Source organism: Melanerpes formicivorus, unplaced genomic scaffold (genome assembly GCF_026170545.1).
Source record: "Melanerpes formicivorus ecotype bairdi unplaced genomic scaffold, bMelFor1.0.p_v2 SCAF_13, whole genome shotgun sequence".
Taxonomy (NCBI): domain Eukaryota; kingdom Metazoa; phylum Chordata; class Aves; order Piciformes; family Picidae; genus Melanerpes; species Melanerpes formicivorus.
In genome coordinates this window covers 17,344,054-17,360,815 of record NW_027142365.1, presented here as the reverse complement: position 1 = coordinate 17,360,815, position 16,762 = coordinate 17,344,054, and the positions used below count along the sequence as shown (strand labels likewise).

At 43.2% G+C, this 16,762-nt stretch overlaps 1 protein-coding gene across 3 annotated transcripts in view; it reads left to right on the top strand.

The window, feature by feature from the left end:
• Window positions 1-16,762, top strand: part of MLLT10 (MLLT10 histone lysine methyltransferase DOT1L cofactor) — a 125,429-nt gene that overhangs the window by 64,602 nt on the left and 44,065 nt on the right. For all 3 annotated transcript variants that reach the window (XM_068146337.1, XM_068146338.1, XM_068146340.1), the window contains 2 exons: window positions 2,542-2,797; window positions 3,959-4,528. In XM_068146337.1, coding sequence (XP_068002438.1) covers window positions 2,542-2,797; window positions 3,959-4,528 — 826 coding nt within the window. The remainder of the gene's footprint in view (window positions 1-2,541; window positions 2,798-3,958; window positions 4,529-16,762) is intronic.

The following is a 16,762-nucleotide window of genomic DNA, read 5'->3' as shown; positions in this document are numbered from 1 at the left end:
CTCTGCTTTAGTGAGACTACACCTGCAGCACTTTGTTCAGTTCTGGTGACCCCGGCATAAGAAGGACATGGAATTGCTGGAGCAGGTCCAGAGGAGGCCATGAAGATGATCAGAGGGCTGAAGAACCTCTGCTATGGGGACAGGCTGAGAGAGCTGGAGCTGCTCAGCCTGGAGAGAGCACTGGGAAGACCTTATGGAGGCCAGGAAGGGATTTTTTACAAGGGCTTGTGATAGGACAAAGGCCAATGGCTTTGAGCTTGAGGAGGGCAGATGTAGACTGGATACAAGGAAGAAATTCTTTAGAGTGAGGGTGGTGAGACACTGGAACAAGTTGTTGAGGGAGGTTGTGGATGCCCCTCCCTGGAGGTGTTCAGGGCTAGGTTGGCTGAAGCCTTGAGCAACCTGGGCTAGTGGAAGGTGTCCCTGCCCATGGCAGGGGGTTGTAACTGGATGATTTTTAATGTCCCTTCCAACCCAAGCCATTCTCTGAATCTATGAATTAATACTACTTCTCTCTGTGCTTTTACATAGAGTTGTCAGAAGTGATTTGGACCTGATGCCTTTTGCACAGCGGTGATGAATGCCTTATTTTATCATCATATATAATCACTTCTACTACCACATTGTTCCACTGGGGGAAATTGGGAGTTGGATTGAATTTTGGCATTTCTTTTTGAGAAAGTTAACTCCTTTGTGATACAGTGGTAGCAACCACCTGTGCAGGTGATGTCTTGACAGCAGGTTTTTATCTGCATGAATGGCTTCCTATGGCAGCTTCCTGTAAGGCTGCAGAAAAAGCAGTGGATTTACATGATGTGAGTTAGTTTATTTGGCTGGCTTGTTTCTTCTGCAAAACTGAACTCCCAAGAAGTTGGCAGGGAGGTTTTTCCAGTCCAAATGCTGTGTTGAGATATGAGTATGCTATGTGAGAGGCCCCTTTGTGATGCTTCAGCAAGGTAGTGGAACACTGGAACAGGTTGCCCAGGAAGGTAGCTGTGGCTCCATCCCCAGAGATACTCAAGGTCAGGCTTGACAGGGCTCTGGGCAGCCTGATCTAGTTGAGGATGTCCCTGCTGACTGCAGCAGGGGTTTGACTAGATGACCTTTGGAGGTCCCTTCCCATCTAGACCATTCTATGATTCTATCTAACAAACTTAACAAACCTCATTCTGAAGTCTCTAACAAATACAGGCTTTGGCAGCTAAGTTTGCAATAAGAAACTCTTGATGAGTCCTTCATTAATGTACTGAAAAGATGTTGACTTTTAGTGCAGATGCAGAATGTTTTAAGAAGGACATGGAGTAACCTAGGAATTTGAATTCTTTCTGCCTTTTCTTCTGGTCTTCCTCTTAGTTGGAGAGAACTGTCAGCCATGTGTTTAGTTCTGATAAGAGCTTTTGTCTTGGTTTTTGAGCTTTGGCTTTTATCAGGACTTTCCAAAGGTGTGTGGGTTAACAGATCCACAAAACCACAGGTGTCCTGTTTTGGTGGTGGGTGTGGGGTTTTGGTTTGCTTCTGGTTTGGTTTTGGTGTGTGTTTGGCTTTGTTTTTTTTGTTTTGGGGGGGTGTAGAGAGGGAAGAAGGGCACAGGGGATGTTATTAACTAAAACAAGACTTCAAAATGATGTACACAAAGATGCACAAGGCAGCGTGTCTGTGTTCACACTGTACTCAGTAACTAAAGAAAAGATACACTAAAAGTACAGCTGACTGACTTCAATTGCAGAGGTGACAATGATGACCCCTGATTCTGAAGGGAGGTGCTCTGATCCTACTGCAGTGGGGCTCAGAGGAGAGTGGAAAAGCTTTCCTTTATGTGACTGAACATCACTGTGCTGTAGCAGCCTGCTGTTTGTGGGCTGTGGATTATGTGTGTGTGGTGAATGTTTTTGGTCATTCATGTTTTGCTCGGACCATGCTCTTGCCCTCTAGCACTTTGGTGCCAATTAGATCTCCTGTGTCCTCCTGAGCATACTTATGGAACTGGCTGGATGGGGTAGTTAGGTGGCAGGAATTCCTAGTGTGATGGTGGGAAGGGAAGACATAAGGGGAAGCTGGGCTTGGTGGAGATGGTTTTGGTTCAGTGTTGAGCCCATAAAGTCTTACATTGCAAGTTCTTGGGCTCTGAAGCCTTCAGCACTTCTGCTGGTGGAATAAGATTTCCAGTTTGACAAAGCAAACTGCATAATCATTGTATTTCAGAAGAGCAATAGTCTCATTTTTTCCTTTGTGTTTTTTAATGTGACTAGTAAAATGACAATAGAATATAAAGACTGTGCAAGATTCCAGGTGAATCCACCCATCTCAGTGCAATAAAACTTCAGCCAAAGTTAACATTTTAATGCATCCTTTTCCCCACCAAACTAAGTTTTATGAGCTTCAGGTGTTTGACAGTCTTAAGAATTCGGTAGTCAGTTACCTTAGTGTTAGAGCACTTCTCAGTTTATTTGGAAGAATGGGTTCTCTTGCACACTTTCAAAGCAGTTTTTTTGGTGTGACCTAACTGTTTCTCCTCTTCCTTCTGCCTTCCCCGAACGCCAGTCATACACAAGCACTAGCAACAACTCCATGTCGGGCTCCTTGAAGCGGCTGGAAGATACCACAGCTCGATTCACAAATGCAAACTTCCAGGAAGTCTCTACACACGTTTCGAGTGGAAAAGATTCTTCAGAGGCCAGAGGGTCAGAGAGCAAAGGGAAGAAATCTGCAGGTCACAGCTCAGGTCAGAGGGGAAGAAAGCCTGGTGCTGGAAGAAACCCAGGAACAACTGTGAGCACAGCGAGCCCTTTTCAGCAAGGTATTAATTGTTAGGCTGTAAGACAGCTTCTGCTTTGGCATGAGTTAGAAATCCTACATATGGAAACTTTAAAAAGCACTTCATCCTTTATCCTCAGTAATACTTTGGGGCAAAAAATAACTTTTTTCAGTGAAAAGGTGTTAATTGTCACAGCATGAAAAAAACCCACCGTTGTGCATCTTCAAAGGGCAAACCTGATGCTTTTGTTTAGGCTGTAGAGGTATTCTCTTTAACTGCTAAAACCAGAAGTTTATGTGCTGGAAAGTTAGTCTGGGGGAAAATCCACCAGATGAATTTGAGCCTAGGGGGTCTCTCTGACCTCCTTAAGGGAATAATACTAATATTTTTCTTTTAGTTAGTGCATATTAGAAATGAAACTGCACTACCTAAGGTACAGGATGCAGTGGCCCCAACGTAATGTTTCAAGATGCAGACATTTAAACTACAGCATTTTCTTCAAAGGTAAAGGCCCATTTATTTCCCCCCCTCTTTAAAGACCATAAGCAGAGCATGATTATGTGACAAGTACAAGCAGTTTATTTACTTTGTGTAATGCAAAAAGGTTGATGTTGGGTTTAGTGGGTTTGATCAGCATGCTGAAAGTCATTAAAGGCGCTGCTAAGGCTGGGATTCAAAGCCTTCGCAGATGAAGGTTTGGTAATATCTGGGGTGGAAAAGGGGAGAAAAAAATATGGATGCAAAACTTGCTCTGCTCCAGTGACAAATTAGGGCATTTTGTTTGAACCCTTTGATCATCATTTTCAGTCGTGCCCAGAGACGGGAAAACCAGCAACAGGCACAGCCTGGAACCCAGGAGGTTCCACCTTAGCAAGAGGAGGAACTTCAGAACGCAAGGGATGCCAGAGTTGCCTAAGCTGCAAAGTTGTTCTTCTATTCATTTTCACCTTGTTTGCGCCTCAAATTCAAATGTGAATGTTGGACAGCAATCTAAGAATCAGGTGCAGTAGAGTGAAGCTCAGCAGGAGCAGCAATGACTTACCTTACCAATAAATTCTCTAGCTCTTGGTAACACTTTTCGTAGAATCCTTGCACTTGAAACTGATGTATTTTAAGACAGTAATATTGCCCATCGGTTTTCATCAACTACAGGGAGCTAAAAAACAACCAACCAACCAGCCACTTCTCTCTTTTATTTCTTAGGAAGCTTTTTGGGCACTCCTGGAAGCATAAAGTCGTCTTCTGGAAGTTCAGTTCAGTCTCCCCAGGATTTCTTGAGTTTTACAGACACAGATCTGCGAAGTGACAGTTTCACACATTCTCAGCAGGCTTCCTCAACCAAAGATGTACATAAAGGAGAGGCCGGGAGTCAAGAGGGGAGTGTCAGCTGTTTCACTTCTTTAATTGGTCTCCCTTCATCATCATCATCTGTTTCCCAGTCTAAAAACTTTGAGAGTTCACCTGGAGACATAGGTAATTCAAGCCTTACTTCTACAGCCTACAAACGAGCTCAAACTTCTGGAATAGAAGAAGAAACTGTAACAGAGAAGAAACGGAAAGGAAATAAGCAAAGTAAACATGGGCCTGGTAGACCCAAAGGAAATAAAAGTCAAGAAAGCATTTCCCATCTTTCAGTTTCTTCTGCTTCCCCAACTTCATCTGTGGCATCTGCTGCAGGAAGTGTGACAAGCTCTGGCCTTCAAAAATCGCCAACTTTGCTCAGGAATGGAAGTTTACAAAGTCTTAGTGTTGGCTCATCTCCAGTGGGTTCAGGTAGGCATTTGCTGGGTTTATTTTCTTGCCTCAGACTGTCTTTATTATTTTACCTGTAATTCTGAGTATGCTTGTCAAGAACAGTGCCACTTAGAGTATTTTTTAAAGTCACTTTGGGGGGGAAAAAAAAGGTAATAATTAGAACGTGATTGTTGGCAGAGTAAGTTTTGTTCCATGTGTAGGTGCCGTGGTGCTTATGGTGACCTGTGCCTTGACCTATATGCTATGTAAATGCAGGTTTGGAGGCTCTAGGGGGAAAAATAAGTTCCATGGACAAAGGGAGTTTTTATGAGATAACAGATTTAGCTGCAATAAGTGCTAGTTCACACAGACTATATTGGCTGTGTGTTCTGTCACAGAAACCAGCCAGTACTCTGGCATCTCCAGCGGTCCTGAGCGTGTCCCTCAATTATTTTGTGCCAGTTTAGCCTCAATAAAAATCAGAATGGCTGCATGGAGAATGAATGCTTCCAAAAGGATATTGTGAATCCAGACCCTTGTGCAGCTGGATGGCATTTTCATACTCTTGTGTGCTTTTTTTTTAGCAATTGGAATTGGCTGGTTTGTTCTTCCTCTGTTCTAAATGTTACCTGCATCTGGGGCTGTGAGAGGCTTTTGGCTCCCAGTAAACCTGTGTGTGGAATGACACTGCAGAACACCCTCCCTGCCAAAGGCTTTCTTGCTTTGAAATTTCTTTGGAGGCCTTTTTGTTTGGATAAAAGAAAAAAGGCAAACTACCTGATAAATCCTTTTTCAAACCTTGAGGTTTTGTCTTTTTTGTTGTTGTTGTTCTGGTTGACTGTTGGCCTTTTCTTTTTTTGAGAGGAAAAAGAAATGGAGCTTGATTATTTACTTGTGGGCAGGGTTTTCTGCTTTCATATTGTATGTGTCTCACTGTGTGAGAAAGAGATGCTCTTTGAAACATGCATGCTTCAGGAAACAAAAAAAAACCTTACTTCAGGCCAAGGCAGGTACTTAAAAACTGGATTTCAAACACAGATTGTTTTAAATCTTCATTAGACAGGCAAATGATGATTTCTGTTATGGACAATACTGGCAGTGGCAGCTATTAAAAATAGGATTGCTGCATTGAAATCCATAGGAAGAAGTAGCATGGGACAGAACTTCCTAGTTCACTGCCCATCTTTCTGATCACAATGCAGATTGAAAAACATCTTAACCTTGTGCCTGTTAAAGACAGACAGAGGTCATCCAACAGGTTAAGATCAGTGTTCTGGTTATTTTAGTAGGAACTTTCTTGATTCTTTATGATCTCTGGGAGGTGGATTGAGTATTGGTGTAGTCAGGCTGACAGAAGTACAAGATCTTGGTTTGAAGTGAATGACCTGTGTTCCCCCCCCCCGATTTGTCCTAGAATATTCCACTCATGTCAGCTCCTTCCTTGTTTTGTCCTCTATTACATCTCATTCTTCCATCTATAGAAGTCTAGTGATAGTGTTAATAAACTGCCTTTGCAAAAATCTCCGTGCTACGTGGAAATGCAGGGTAGGTTTTATTATCTTCAGCATGACACTGGGCCCAGAATTTCACCTCTGTTAAGCATGCTTAGATTCTCACTGGCCGCTGTTAGACCTGGCTTCTAAAGCAGTGGTGTTTTCTGAAGGTGCCAAGGAGTATGAATGAAAGACAAACAAAATCCAGAAACAAAATCACCCTGAGAGGACTGAGAAACCTCAAAGGAACAAAACCAGATGGGATGGTTTCGCCTTAGGACACGGGCTCTAAATTTATCCAGAAACTTCTCTGGGGGTCTGAGGGTTCTGTTTTAATGTGGTCTCCTCTCAGATTGCCTCTTTTTCTTGTGGTTGTGGTGCTGCTTTCCTCACTTCATCATGAGTGTTTTCTGGGCTTAGCAATCCATTTACAACTTTGTTACAACAGGGAAGGGCATGTGAGTGCTAGCAGTACCACCAGAAACACACGTTTCTCTTTGAAATGTCTCTGCATCGGCCAGTAACAACATCTGATAAGTGAATCTAATTGATTTGACACAAAACACCCAATAAGAGTTTGTGCATGTAAATGTAGGGAGAGAAAAGGCAGAGGAAGGCAAACCAAGAAGTTTTTGCTGGCTCTCACTTGGAGTTGCCCTGTTACTTCAAAGCAGCAGAATCAGGAATGAGTTAAACCAGGCTGAGCAAAGCTTTTGAGGCACTTCCTCAAGAATCTCCTTCTCACCTTAACTGCAGCTATCACAAGCTAACATTCTTCTTCCATTTTCTTAAGAGTACTTGTTGAGGTCTATAAAAATTAGGAAAGTCAGTACTTCACAGATGTCTGATCATCCTCTTCACAGCTAATGTTCAAATTAGATGAACTGTGAAGGAAAGCTTATTTTAAGAGGTGGTGCAGATCCATCATGTGCTATTTATAAGCAATTAAATACCTTCCATAAAACCTCTGTTCAGAATAAGCACATTCAGCTCATTCTGTGAAATTATTTGTCCTCTGCAAACTCTACTGTGAAACTGTAGGAGACTGGTGGGTAGTTAATGCTGTGCAATTAGAACATGACTGGTACAAGAAAGTTGTTGGGGTGTGGAATGTGATGCTGATCGCTGGCGACTGTTGTAGGGTATGGGAAATCAGTTGTTTGACTTCAGTTTTCTGTTGGTATTCATTTAGTGCAAGATGCCCCCATTTCAATTGACACAATGTGATATTTTAAACAAAGACCTGGAATGACAGGAAATTGGCAAACTTTCTCATTAAATGTAGTTAATGGATAGCAATTTAATCCGAGAATGATTAAAGCAAGGTGTTTACTTTTGTGCTCTTTCCTCCTGCATCAGTTACCAACCTTGTGCTATTGATTGGAAAATTCTGCAGTTTCTGAAAACATGTGGCTGTGAGGACAGGGCAAAATGGATCCTAGAAAGGTTGGACTTATCACCTAAAAGGTTGGATCCTTGGGGTCCCTTTCAACTTGGCATTCTGTGATTGCTCTTGGTAAGCAATACAAACTAAGAATTGTGTTGGTAGAGCTAAAGTAAAAGGTTATAGCTAAGAAAGATAGATGTGTATTTGAAGGATGAGGATGGCCTTCTGTGGAAGGGCTGAGCAGAAGGGTGAAGGTTAATAAACAGTTCTGTCTGAGCTTCCAGCATCAACAGCCAACTATTGAGAAGTGGCTTTGTGTTCAGCAGAGTGCATCTGGTCTTCAAATACTGTGTCTCCCTCTACCTCTGCTCTTTGCTTTGTGTAAAGAAGAGCCATGAGAAGGATTCCAGGATTGGAAAAAGCTTAGGGAGCAAACTCATTTGGCTGTGAACATCATATGGGGAACTGAAAACTGATGCTCTAATGATCCTTTGCCTAGCAAAAAAGGTAAAACATGATCAAGTGAGAGGATGTAATAGTTGAATGGTGCTGAAGATTAGAGGTCTTCTGAAGATAGAGTTGAGTGGAGCATATTTATTGTATCTGCAGGTACTCTAGAGCTAGGAATCAAATAATGTGAGATTCCTGTTTGGCTCTGATCTATGAACCTCAATCTGTGCTGCATTATCCCTTTGATCTCCAAAAGAAAAACTAGCATGCTGCAGCACTTCGGCACATGAAATACCATAACTGGGTAAATAATGCATTTCAAAGTATGGTAGTTAGGAGGGAATTGTTAGGCAATATGGGTCTGCAGGAGCTCCTTCCCCATGTGATGTATTCCATGCTTGTATCAAAGATTGAGGAGAAAAAAATCCTTGCTGTGAGGTTACACGGTGCTTTCTGAAGAGTCACAGAATGGTTTGGGTTGGAAGGGACTTTAAAGGTCAGCCAGTTCCAACCCCCCTGCCATGGGCAGGGATACCTTACACTAGCCTAGGTTGCTCAGGGCCTCATCCAACCTGGCCTTGAACATCTTTCCTCTTACCTTTGGTTTGTTACTTCTGTGAAAAACATCCAGAAGCTGCTGGTGAAATCCCTGCAGCTGAGACAGCCCAGCGCTGGGCACTAGACCTCAGAATAGAATAGCACAGCTTGCAAGAGACCTTTAGAGATCATCTGCTCCAACCTCCCTGCCATGAGCAGGGACACTTCTCAACTAGTTTTGGTGAAGGAAAGTTTTCAAAGATGCCTCTGAGCTTTTTGTAAACTCTTTGCTTTTAGATTCTATTTGATGGGCAGCCCTACAAAGTGTATGTACTTGGTGCTAGGTCTGAATTCCCAATAAAAAACTCAGTTATTTTAGGTCTGGGTAATCAACACTGCATGGGCGAGATGTAGCTGACAGCTTTGCCTGCCCAGTGAACAAAATAAATGGCCTGCTTTATCAGGGGTTGATTATCTTTGCAGATCCATGGCATTAGCATAATTAGACTTTAAAATAAATAAATACCAAATAGAAAGAGGAAAAATGTACCCAAACTTCCAGTTTTGTGCTCAGATTAGGTTAGTTCTTCAGCTCTTTTTATAGAACTAAGATTTTAAGCTAGAGCAGGGGAATTGGAGACACCCTGAAGCAGTTAAGATTTCTATCCCATCAGATGTCTTGGTTGCAAAACTTGATACATGCTTTAGAGGTGTGTCCCCTTGCTGGAGATCAAGGAAATATTCCTTCAATGAAATTTTCTTGTTGAAAATGAAGTGAGGTGTAGGTAGTGTTTACTTACTTGCAGTTGTTTAGTTCTCAGGATCTCTTTTAAAAATCAGTCTTGAAAACCCCCCCTGTATTTGGTATCATTATATATAGAGATATTAAGAATATACCTCTTTCTGAGTGTGAGCATCTTCCAGCATCTGGAGTCAATTACTGGAGTAAGGCATTCTTTGTAAGTCAAATGGGAGATAGCAATCAGTCCTCTAACTCCATAAAATCTGTTAAAGGTGACAAGGGAACGTTAAAAAAGGGGGGTTGGGGATGGGAAGCAAAGAAGCAGCTTGATTGTAAAAGGAGCAGTGAGGTTTTAATCCCTCCTTTTTCAGACCTTACCAACTTTCAAGCCTCTCAGAAATCAAATATAGGGAAGAAAGAGGTGATTTGTGTTGGTAGTATTTGCAACACTGTCGTCCCTCTGAAGGCTGTCCAGTTCATGTGGTAAAATTCTTCTCTTGTTGTCAGGCAGAGGGGGTAGCACTAGAGTCAGGGTTTTAAAATCAGAAGGAAGTGCAGTTTGCATTTAAATTTTCTGTTCATGTGATGTGAAGATTCAGCTGCAACACCAGGATATTGTGTTCACCTGGAATACTGTATTCACCTGGAATACTGTATCCTGTTCTGGGCTCCCCAATACAAGAGAGACAAATCTATTAGAGAGAGTCCAACAGAGAGCTATGAAGATGATGAGGGGACTGGAACATCTCTCCTGTGAAGAAAGACTGAGATCGTAGTATCAGTCAGGGTTGGAAGGGACCACAAGGATCATCTAGTTCCAACCCCCCTGCCATGGGCAGGGACACCCCACACTAGATCAGGCTGGCCAGAGCCTCATCCAGCCTGGGCCTAAACACCTCCAGGGACAGGGCTTCAACCACCTCCCTGGACAACCCATTCCAGGGCTTCACCACTCTCATGGGGAAGAACTTCCTCCTCACCTCCAGCCTGAATCTCCCCACCTCCAGCTTCATTCCATTCCCCCTAGTCCTATCACTCCCTGAGATCCTGAGAAGTCCCTGGGGCTGTTTAGTCTGGAGAAGTGGAGGCTGAGAGGGGATCTTACTAATGTCTATAAATAGCTGAGGGGTGGTTTTCAAAACGAAGGTGCCAGTCTCTTTGGTGGTGCCCAGTGATAGGACAAAGAACAACAGGTATAAGCTGGAATAGGAATAGTTCTCCTGTTCTGCACTGAGACTTAGGAGAGTCTAGAATTCTGTCTGTCACAGGGAGGGTTGGTCTGGTGTTGGCCCTTTATCATGTACATCGCTTCTGTGAACTGCTCTCTTCTGTGAACTGATGTAATTGCTTTTGAAACCATTTAGGCTGTGTCTGAAATGAGTTGTGAGTTTGATGTCTTGATGCATTCTAAAAGGATGTACTTTGTTTGCAGCTCTTGCTGATCATGTTTTGAAACCACTCCTCCAAAAACAGTGACTAGTCATTAAAAATATTGATCAACTTTACCAGATTCATAATTGATGAATTTCTCTCATTTCCCCTCCTTACCTTGTTTAGACCTAGAGATCTTAATACTGGGGGTTTTTGCCATTCAAACTAAATTATCCTTACCCCCTTCAACTCTCTCTCAGTGCTACTATATCCTTTATGGAGAAGTGCAGGTAGCACAGGGAGTGAGATGCAAGAGGAGTTTTTAAAGTGGCATAATTTTGCTTTTTGGTTTGTTCTCTGTTCTGTTCTGATAATTCCTAACACTCTATTTGCCTTTTTTTGCTCATTCATGATGGTCTGGTTACTTCCTACTGGGAATCTTAAGGCTTCAAAACAAGGAGGCTTCCAAAGCAAGAATCAAAGATGTGAATCCTTTCCTCACTAGTTATTTCTTTGTGACAACCTTCATTCAGATAAGGACATTAGCAGATTCTTAAAGTGTGATTTGTGTGTCCTGGCATTGGCACTGATCTCTTCAGGATTGTTTAGTGGGAATGTTAGACTTTTCCCCCACATTTAGTAGCTGCAGTTGAAAGGGGTTCTGTTGCAGTTTGTTTCTGCCATCCTGTTTTCACATGTGTTCCTGAGTTACAACTGTTTGATTTAACTCCTTGTAGCTGACAAGGTCTGTGGAATTGTTCCATCAGCTCTTTACCTGCATCTCTTCCTCGTTTGTCTACAAAGTGTGTGTTTTAGAATCATAGAACACTAGGGGTTGGAAGGGACCTCTAGAGATAAAGTCCAACCCCCCTGCCAGAGCAAGATTACCTAGGGCAGGCCACACAAGAACACATCCAGGGAGGTTTGGAAATTCTCCAGAGGAGGAGACTCCACAACCTCTCTGGGAAGCCTGCTTCAGGGCTCCAGAAGCCTCACAGCAAAGTTTCTCCTCATGTTGAGGTGAAACCTCTGGTGTTCCAGCTTGTACCTGTTGTTCAATCACTGGGCACCACTAAACAGAGCCTGGCACCTTCATCTTTACACCCACCACTCAGTTATGTATAGACATTGATAAGATCTTCTCTCAGACTTTCCCAGACTGAGGAGCCCCAGGTCTCTCAGGCTTTCTTCATAGGAGAGATCTTCCAATTCCTTCATCATCCTTGTAGCTTTCTGTTGGACTCTGTCTCTGGTAGATCCCTGTCTTGCAGAAGACTTAACTGGGGTATATCTACTGTATTCTGTTGGAAAACTTCCTGAAAGCTCAGAGTGCTGCTTGGCAATGGAATAATACATGGGGGTGGTTTGGATTAATGGTACCTCCAGTGTGGGGCATTTTTAAGGAAACAAAAGCAAAAGTTGTAGCCTCAGGCACTCTCACTCTGAGCTTGTATGAAAACCAGAGAAACATCCCCATGCAAAGTCCCTGAAAAAAACCTACCTAACTGTTCCTTAAGTATGAAAGGGACTGCCCTTAGTATGGAAGCAGTGGGGGATGAAAACGGCTGCCATTTCTTGTGCACAAACCCAGAACTGGAACAAACTGGTACCATCAGTTTGGTGTGGAGAGTAGATGTGGAAAGCTGCCCAGCAGAGAAAGACCATGGGATATTGATTGACAGCCTGCTGAAGATGAGCCAGTGTGTGCCCAGGTGGCCAAGAAGGCCACCAGCATTCTGGCCAGGATCAGGAACACGGTGACCAGCAGGACCACAGCAGTGACTGTCCCCCTGTACTGGCACTGATGAGGCCACACCTGAGTCCTGGGTTACATTTTGGGCCCCTCACTCCAAGAAAGACATTGAGGGGCTGGAGTGTGTCCAGAGAAGGACAAAAAAGCTGGGGAAGGGTCTGGAGAACAGGGCTGGGGAGGAGCAGCTGAGGGAACTGGGGCTGGTTAGTCTAGAGAAAAGGAGGTTGGGGCACGGAGATCATCTGGCTCTCTACAATTGCCTGAAAAAAGGTGGGAGTGAGGTGGGGGTTGGTGTGTTCTCCCTAGTAACAAGTGATAGAAGAGGAGGAAATGGCTTGACATTGCCCCTGGGGGGTTTAGCTTAGAGATAGAAGAAACTTCTTCCCTGAAAGGTTTCTCAACTTGCTGGCACAGGCTGCCCAGGGAGGTGGTTGAATCCCCATGCCTGGAGGTGTTTACAAGAGGCAGAGATGTGGTGCTGAGGGCCATGGTTTAGCCCCAGCCTTGGAAGAGTTAGAGAATGGTGGGACCTGGTGATGATCTTGCCAATGGCATCCTGGCCTGCATCAGGAACAGTGTGGCCAGCAGGAGCAGGGAAGTCATTCTGCCCCTGTACTCTGCACTGGTTAGGCCACACCTTGAGTCCTGTGTCCAGTTCTGGGCCCCTCAGTTTAAGAAGGACATTGAGACACTTGAAGATGTCCAGAGAAGGGCAATGAGGCTGGGGAGAGGCCTTGAGCACAGCCCTGTGAGGAGAGGCTGAGGGAGCTGGGGTTGCTTAGCCTGGAGAAGAGGAGGCTCAGGGGAGACCTACTTGCTGTCTACCTGAAGAGGGATTGTAGCCAGGCGGGAGTTGGTCTCTTTTCTCTAGCAACCAGCACCAGAATGAGAGGACACAGTCTCACACTGCACCAGGGGAGGTTTAGGCTGGAGGTGAGGAGAAAGTTCTTCACTGAGAGAGTCATTCACCATTGGAATGTGCTGCCCAGGGATGTGGTGGAGTCACCGTCCCTGGAGGCGTTCAAGGGGAGATTGGACGTGGCACTTGGTGCCATGGTCTAGTCATGAGGTCTGTGTTGATAGTTTGGACTCGATGATCCTCGAGGTCCTTTCCAACCTAAGTGATACTGTGATACTGTAATGAAAATTATGACTTTACTCAGATGAATCCACTTTTGTCAAGCAGCACCCAGGATTTTGTGTATTAAGTTATTGGTTCCCACCCAAATAAATTAAAGTACTAACTTCCCCCCCCAGTACAGATATTGTTTATAATGAAAGTATTTTATCAAACTATTAGTTAATATTAAAATTTAATATTAATATTTACTAAACTGGCATGTGTTTTGAAAATGAAATTATGATTCAGTTTGGGAGTTGATTGTCAAGGAATTAACTTCAGCTGGTTGTGCATATTTAGGCATTAGGTTAAAGGGAAGAGTTAAAAAGTTGTTTGTTTGGTTTTTTTTTCCCTTAATGATCTAAACTAGTTTTGTAATATTTTGGTAGCAGTGACAAGATCTTAAACAGACTTTGCTGTTCAGGACTCCCTCCCCCAAAAAAATCATTATGTTTGAAATTGCCTGGCACTTAAAAAATAGCTTATGGCAGCAGGCTTTAGTAGTTGGCCAGTTGTGGGGAGAGTAAGGAAGAGGAAAAATAAAGCATGAAAGACAATGACCCAGTTGGAAAGGAGGAGTTACTGCAGTCAGAGCGCAGAGGCTGCTCCAGCTGGAAAAATCCATCCGGGGATGTCTGACACAGAGGGGTCCACCATGCTCTCTCTTGCCTGCAGAAGCGTCCATTTGAGCAGCTTGTCACACCAGACCTGTAAGCTGAGGCCTTTGTTCATCAGTAATATGAAAGAGTGAACTAACAAATTGAAACTAAAATAGCTGTCATGAGGTCATGATGCTAAGTATGAATAAATTGGTGGTGTAAGTGGAAGAGGTGATCAGCTGCATGACTGCCACCACTCTGCAACTGGGCATTCAAGTGTTGTGGTGGTGTGGAGGCTCTACACAGCAGAGGATGTCAGTGAATTCTGGCATTTCATGGTCAGAGATCAAGATGCTCTAGAAACCCCCACTCTTGAAGAAAAGGGAGCTGATGTAAGCATCTCCTTTGGTGCACCACTACTTGGATGTTCGTTCTTTGTACACATTTGAGTTCTTCAGCTGAGCTCCTTCAAGTCCAGGAGACTGGAGTGTTGTCTGCTAGACTTCTTCTTGCTTGAATTAGTCTCAGTCAGTGACACACAAAAACAGCCCTGGGATTAAAACGAGCAAGTGGCTTCAGTTTAGGCTTCTTCATTTGTTTTAGGCAATGAAATGCAAATCAATCTTTTGTTGAGCCTGTTGATTGTTGCTGCAAAGTGTTGGAATTTGGAACAGTAGCTTTGGAATGCAGTTAAAGTGGCCTGTGCTGGGATATTCTTCTCGTACTTGACATTCAAAAGCTAGCAAACACTGATAAAAGAAATGCAAGTAGAAATTTATAGTAGGTAGGAATAAATCCATTCTACAATTTGAGCTGCTGTAAATGATCAGAGCTCTAACAAGAAAGCTGTATTCAGCTGTATTATTGTTCCCTGAAATTCCTGTCTATACATATATCCTTTTGTGTCTGTTAAACATGATCTTAACATGAAGCCCTTTTTCTCCTAACTCAAAAGCCTTCTCCAAGTTGATGAATACCATACATAATGGTAAGTTATATTAGAATCTTTTTTCAGAGGTTCATTTATCACAAAGGGTAGCCTTTTGTGGAAGAGCCTGATTGAAGGTCTGCATATTCTATGGATTGGGTGAAATACAGGTCTGCAGTGAGTCAATTGTTCAGTACTTGAGTGAAAACTTTGTAGATTGTCTGCAGGAGCCTGATAGGTCAATAGTGCTCAGTTCTCTTTTTATGATCTTTTTGTATGTGCGCAGTAAAACGATAACAGTTTTATTCCAGTTCTGAGATTCCTTTCTTTAATTTTGTGAATAGTGTTTCTAGTTGCTCTTCTGTGCTCCATTCATAGGTGTGTCATAGTGGTGTCTACCTCAGGCATTCTCCCACTTGCCTTCCTGAGTACTTAAATTACTACAAGCAATGCATGTGAAGGTAGCCTTGTTTTGTCCAGTCTTTGTGTCGCTGATAACAGCGCTATCGGTTTCAGAGGGAGCAATATCGAATCCTTAATGTGTCTAATTGCCGTTTCTCTTCAGTATTCAGCCTTGGCTTTGTACCCCTAGCTCTGTCTTCACTCACAGACAGTGGAAATGAAACATGTCTTATTAAATTAGAACTTGATTTACTTTTTCAAGGCTTTTGTTCGTTTGTAGGGAACAATCATAGCTGTGTTCACAACTTACTGAAAGATTTAGGGGGGAATATTTACGGCTAAAGCCCTCTCACGAGCCTGGTTTTGGAGATGCTCAAGTTTATTTCTCACTGTGGTGTTTCACCGGTGTCAGGTGATCTGTTACCAAAAAGTGGAGTTATTTTTACCCACTGATGTCAGCCAAACAAACGGTTGTCCTATTGCTCTGTATGTATGTTGGGAGAGCAGCGCTGTGTGCATTGCAAATTGTGTAGGCTTGGAATTCAGCATATGCAAGAGAGCTTAAACTTTGCATGATGAAGTCCTTTGCATTTTAAGCTAGCAGTCATTAAGTTCTATAGGACTTCTGCTTTCCACAGTGTCAGAGCCACAAGCTACATCTGTTAGGCAGATGTTTCTAGTAATGCAATGACAACAACAAAAAGGTGACGTTACATTTCTGTTTCCTAGTTTACATGTGGTGAGAAACACTGACATTCCTCTGGATTTGCTTTGCTTTAGTAAAATAGGTTTAGCTTTTTTCCTTTTGATATAGGGTTTCCCTCTCACTCTCCCAGGTATACAGTGCTCTGAAGCAGCTTTGAGATGAAGGAAAGCAAGCTCACCATTTTTCTGAACAAAAATAAAACACCTGAAGGGTATCTGACCAAGTGTGCTGAATTTGGACTTGGTGAGTTTCTGCTGTTTTCTAAGCAGAGCTTTTTTTGCTGTTTCATGTTCAAGAGGCAGAGATTCACAAATCAGTGCAGAGCAGAGCCTAATGGCAAGCCATTTGTCGTGACCTCTTTCCACACTGGCATTTCTTTTTCCTGTTTAAACTGATTGCATATTCCCAACTCCAGCGCAGAAGTTGGAAGGGCATAGAGGAAAGTGGTTTCTTAATGTGTGCTGTTTTGTCAAGCAATAACAATGCTTCAGATGGCTCCTGGTTGTGGGGCAGCATCATGTTACCTGCATGTTTGATGTTTGGTTTAGAAGAGTGTTTGGACAGGATTTATCATCTAATCCACCTTCTCTGCCTCCCTCCCTCCCCCCACTTCTTCTTGGATGGGTGTGTATTTTATCTGCTGTCCTATGTTTCTCTAAGATTTTAAAGTTGGTTACTTCCCCCTCCCCAGTCTTGCAGCATTTGTGTTTTGAGTCCTTTTGTTTTGACAGGATGTGTGTAGGTGAACTCAATGAGAGTAGGTAGAAATGTTGTTGAACAGCAAG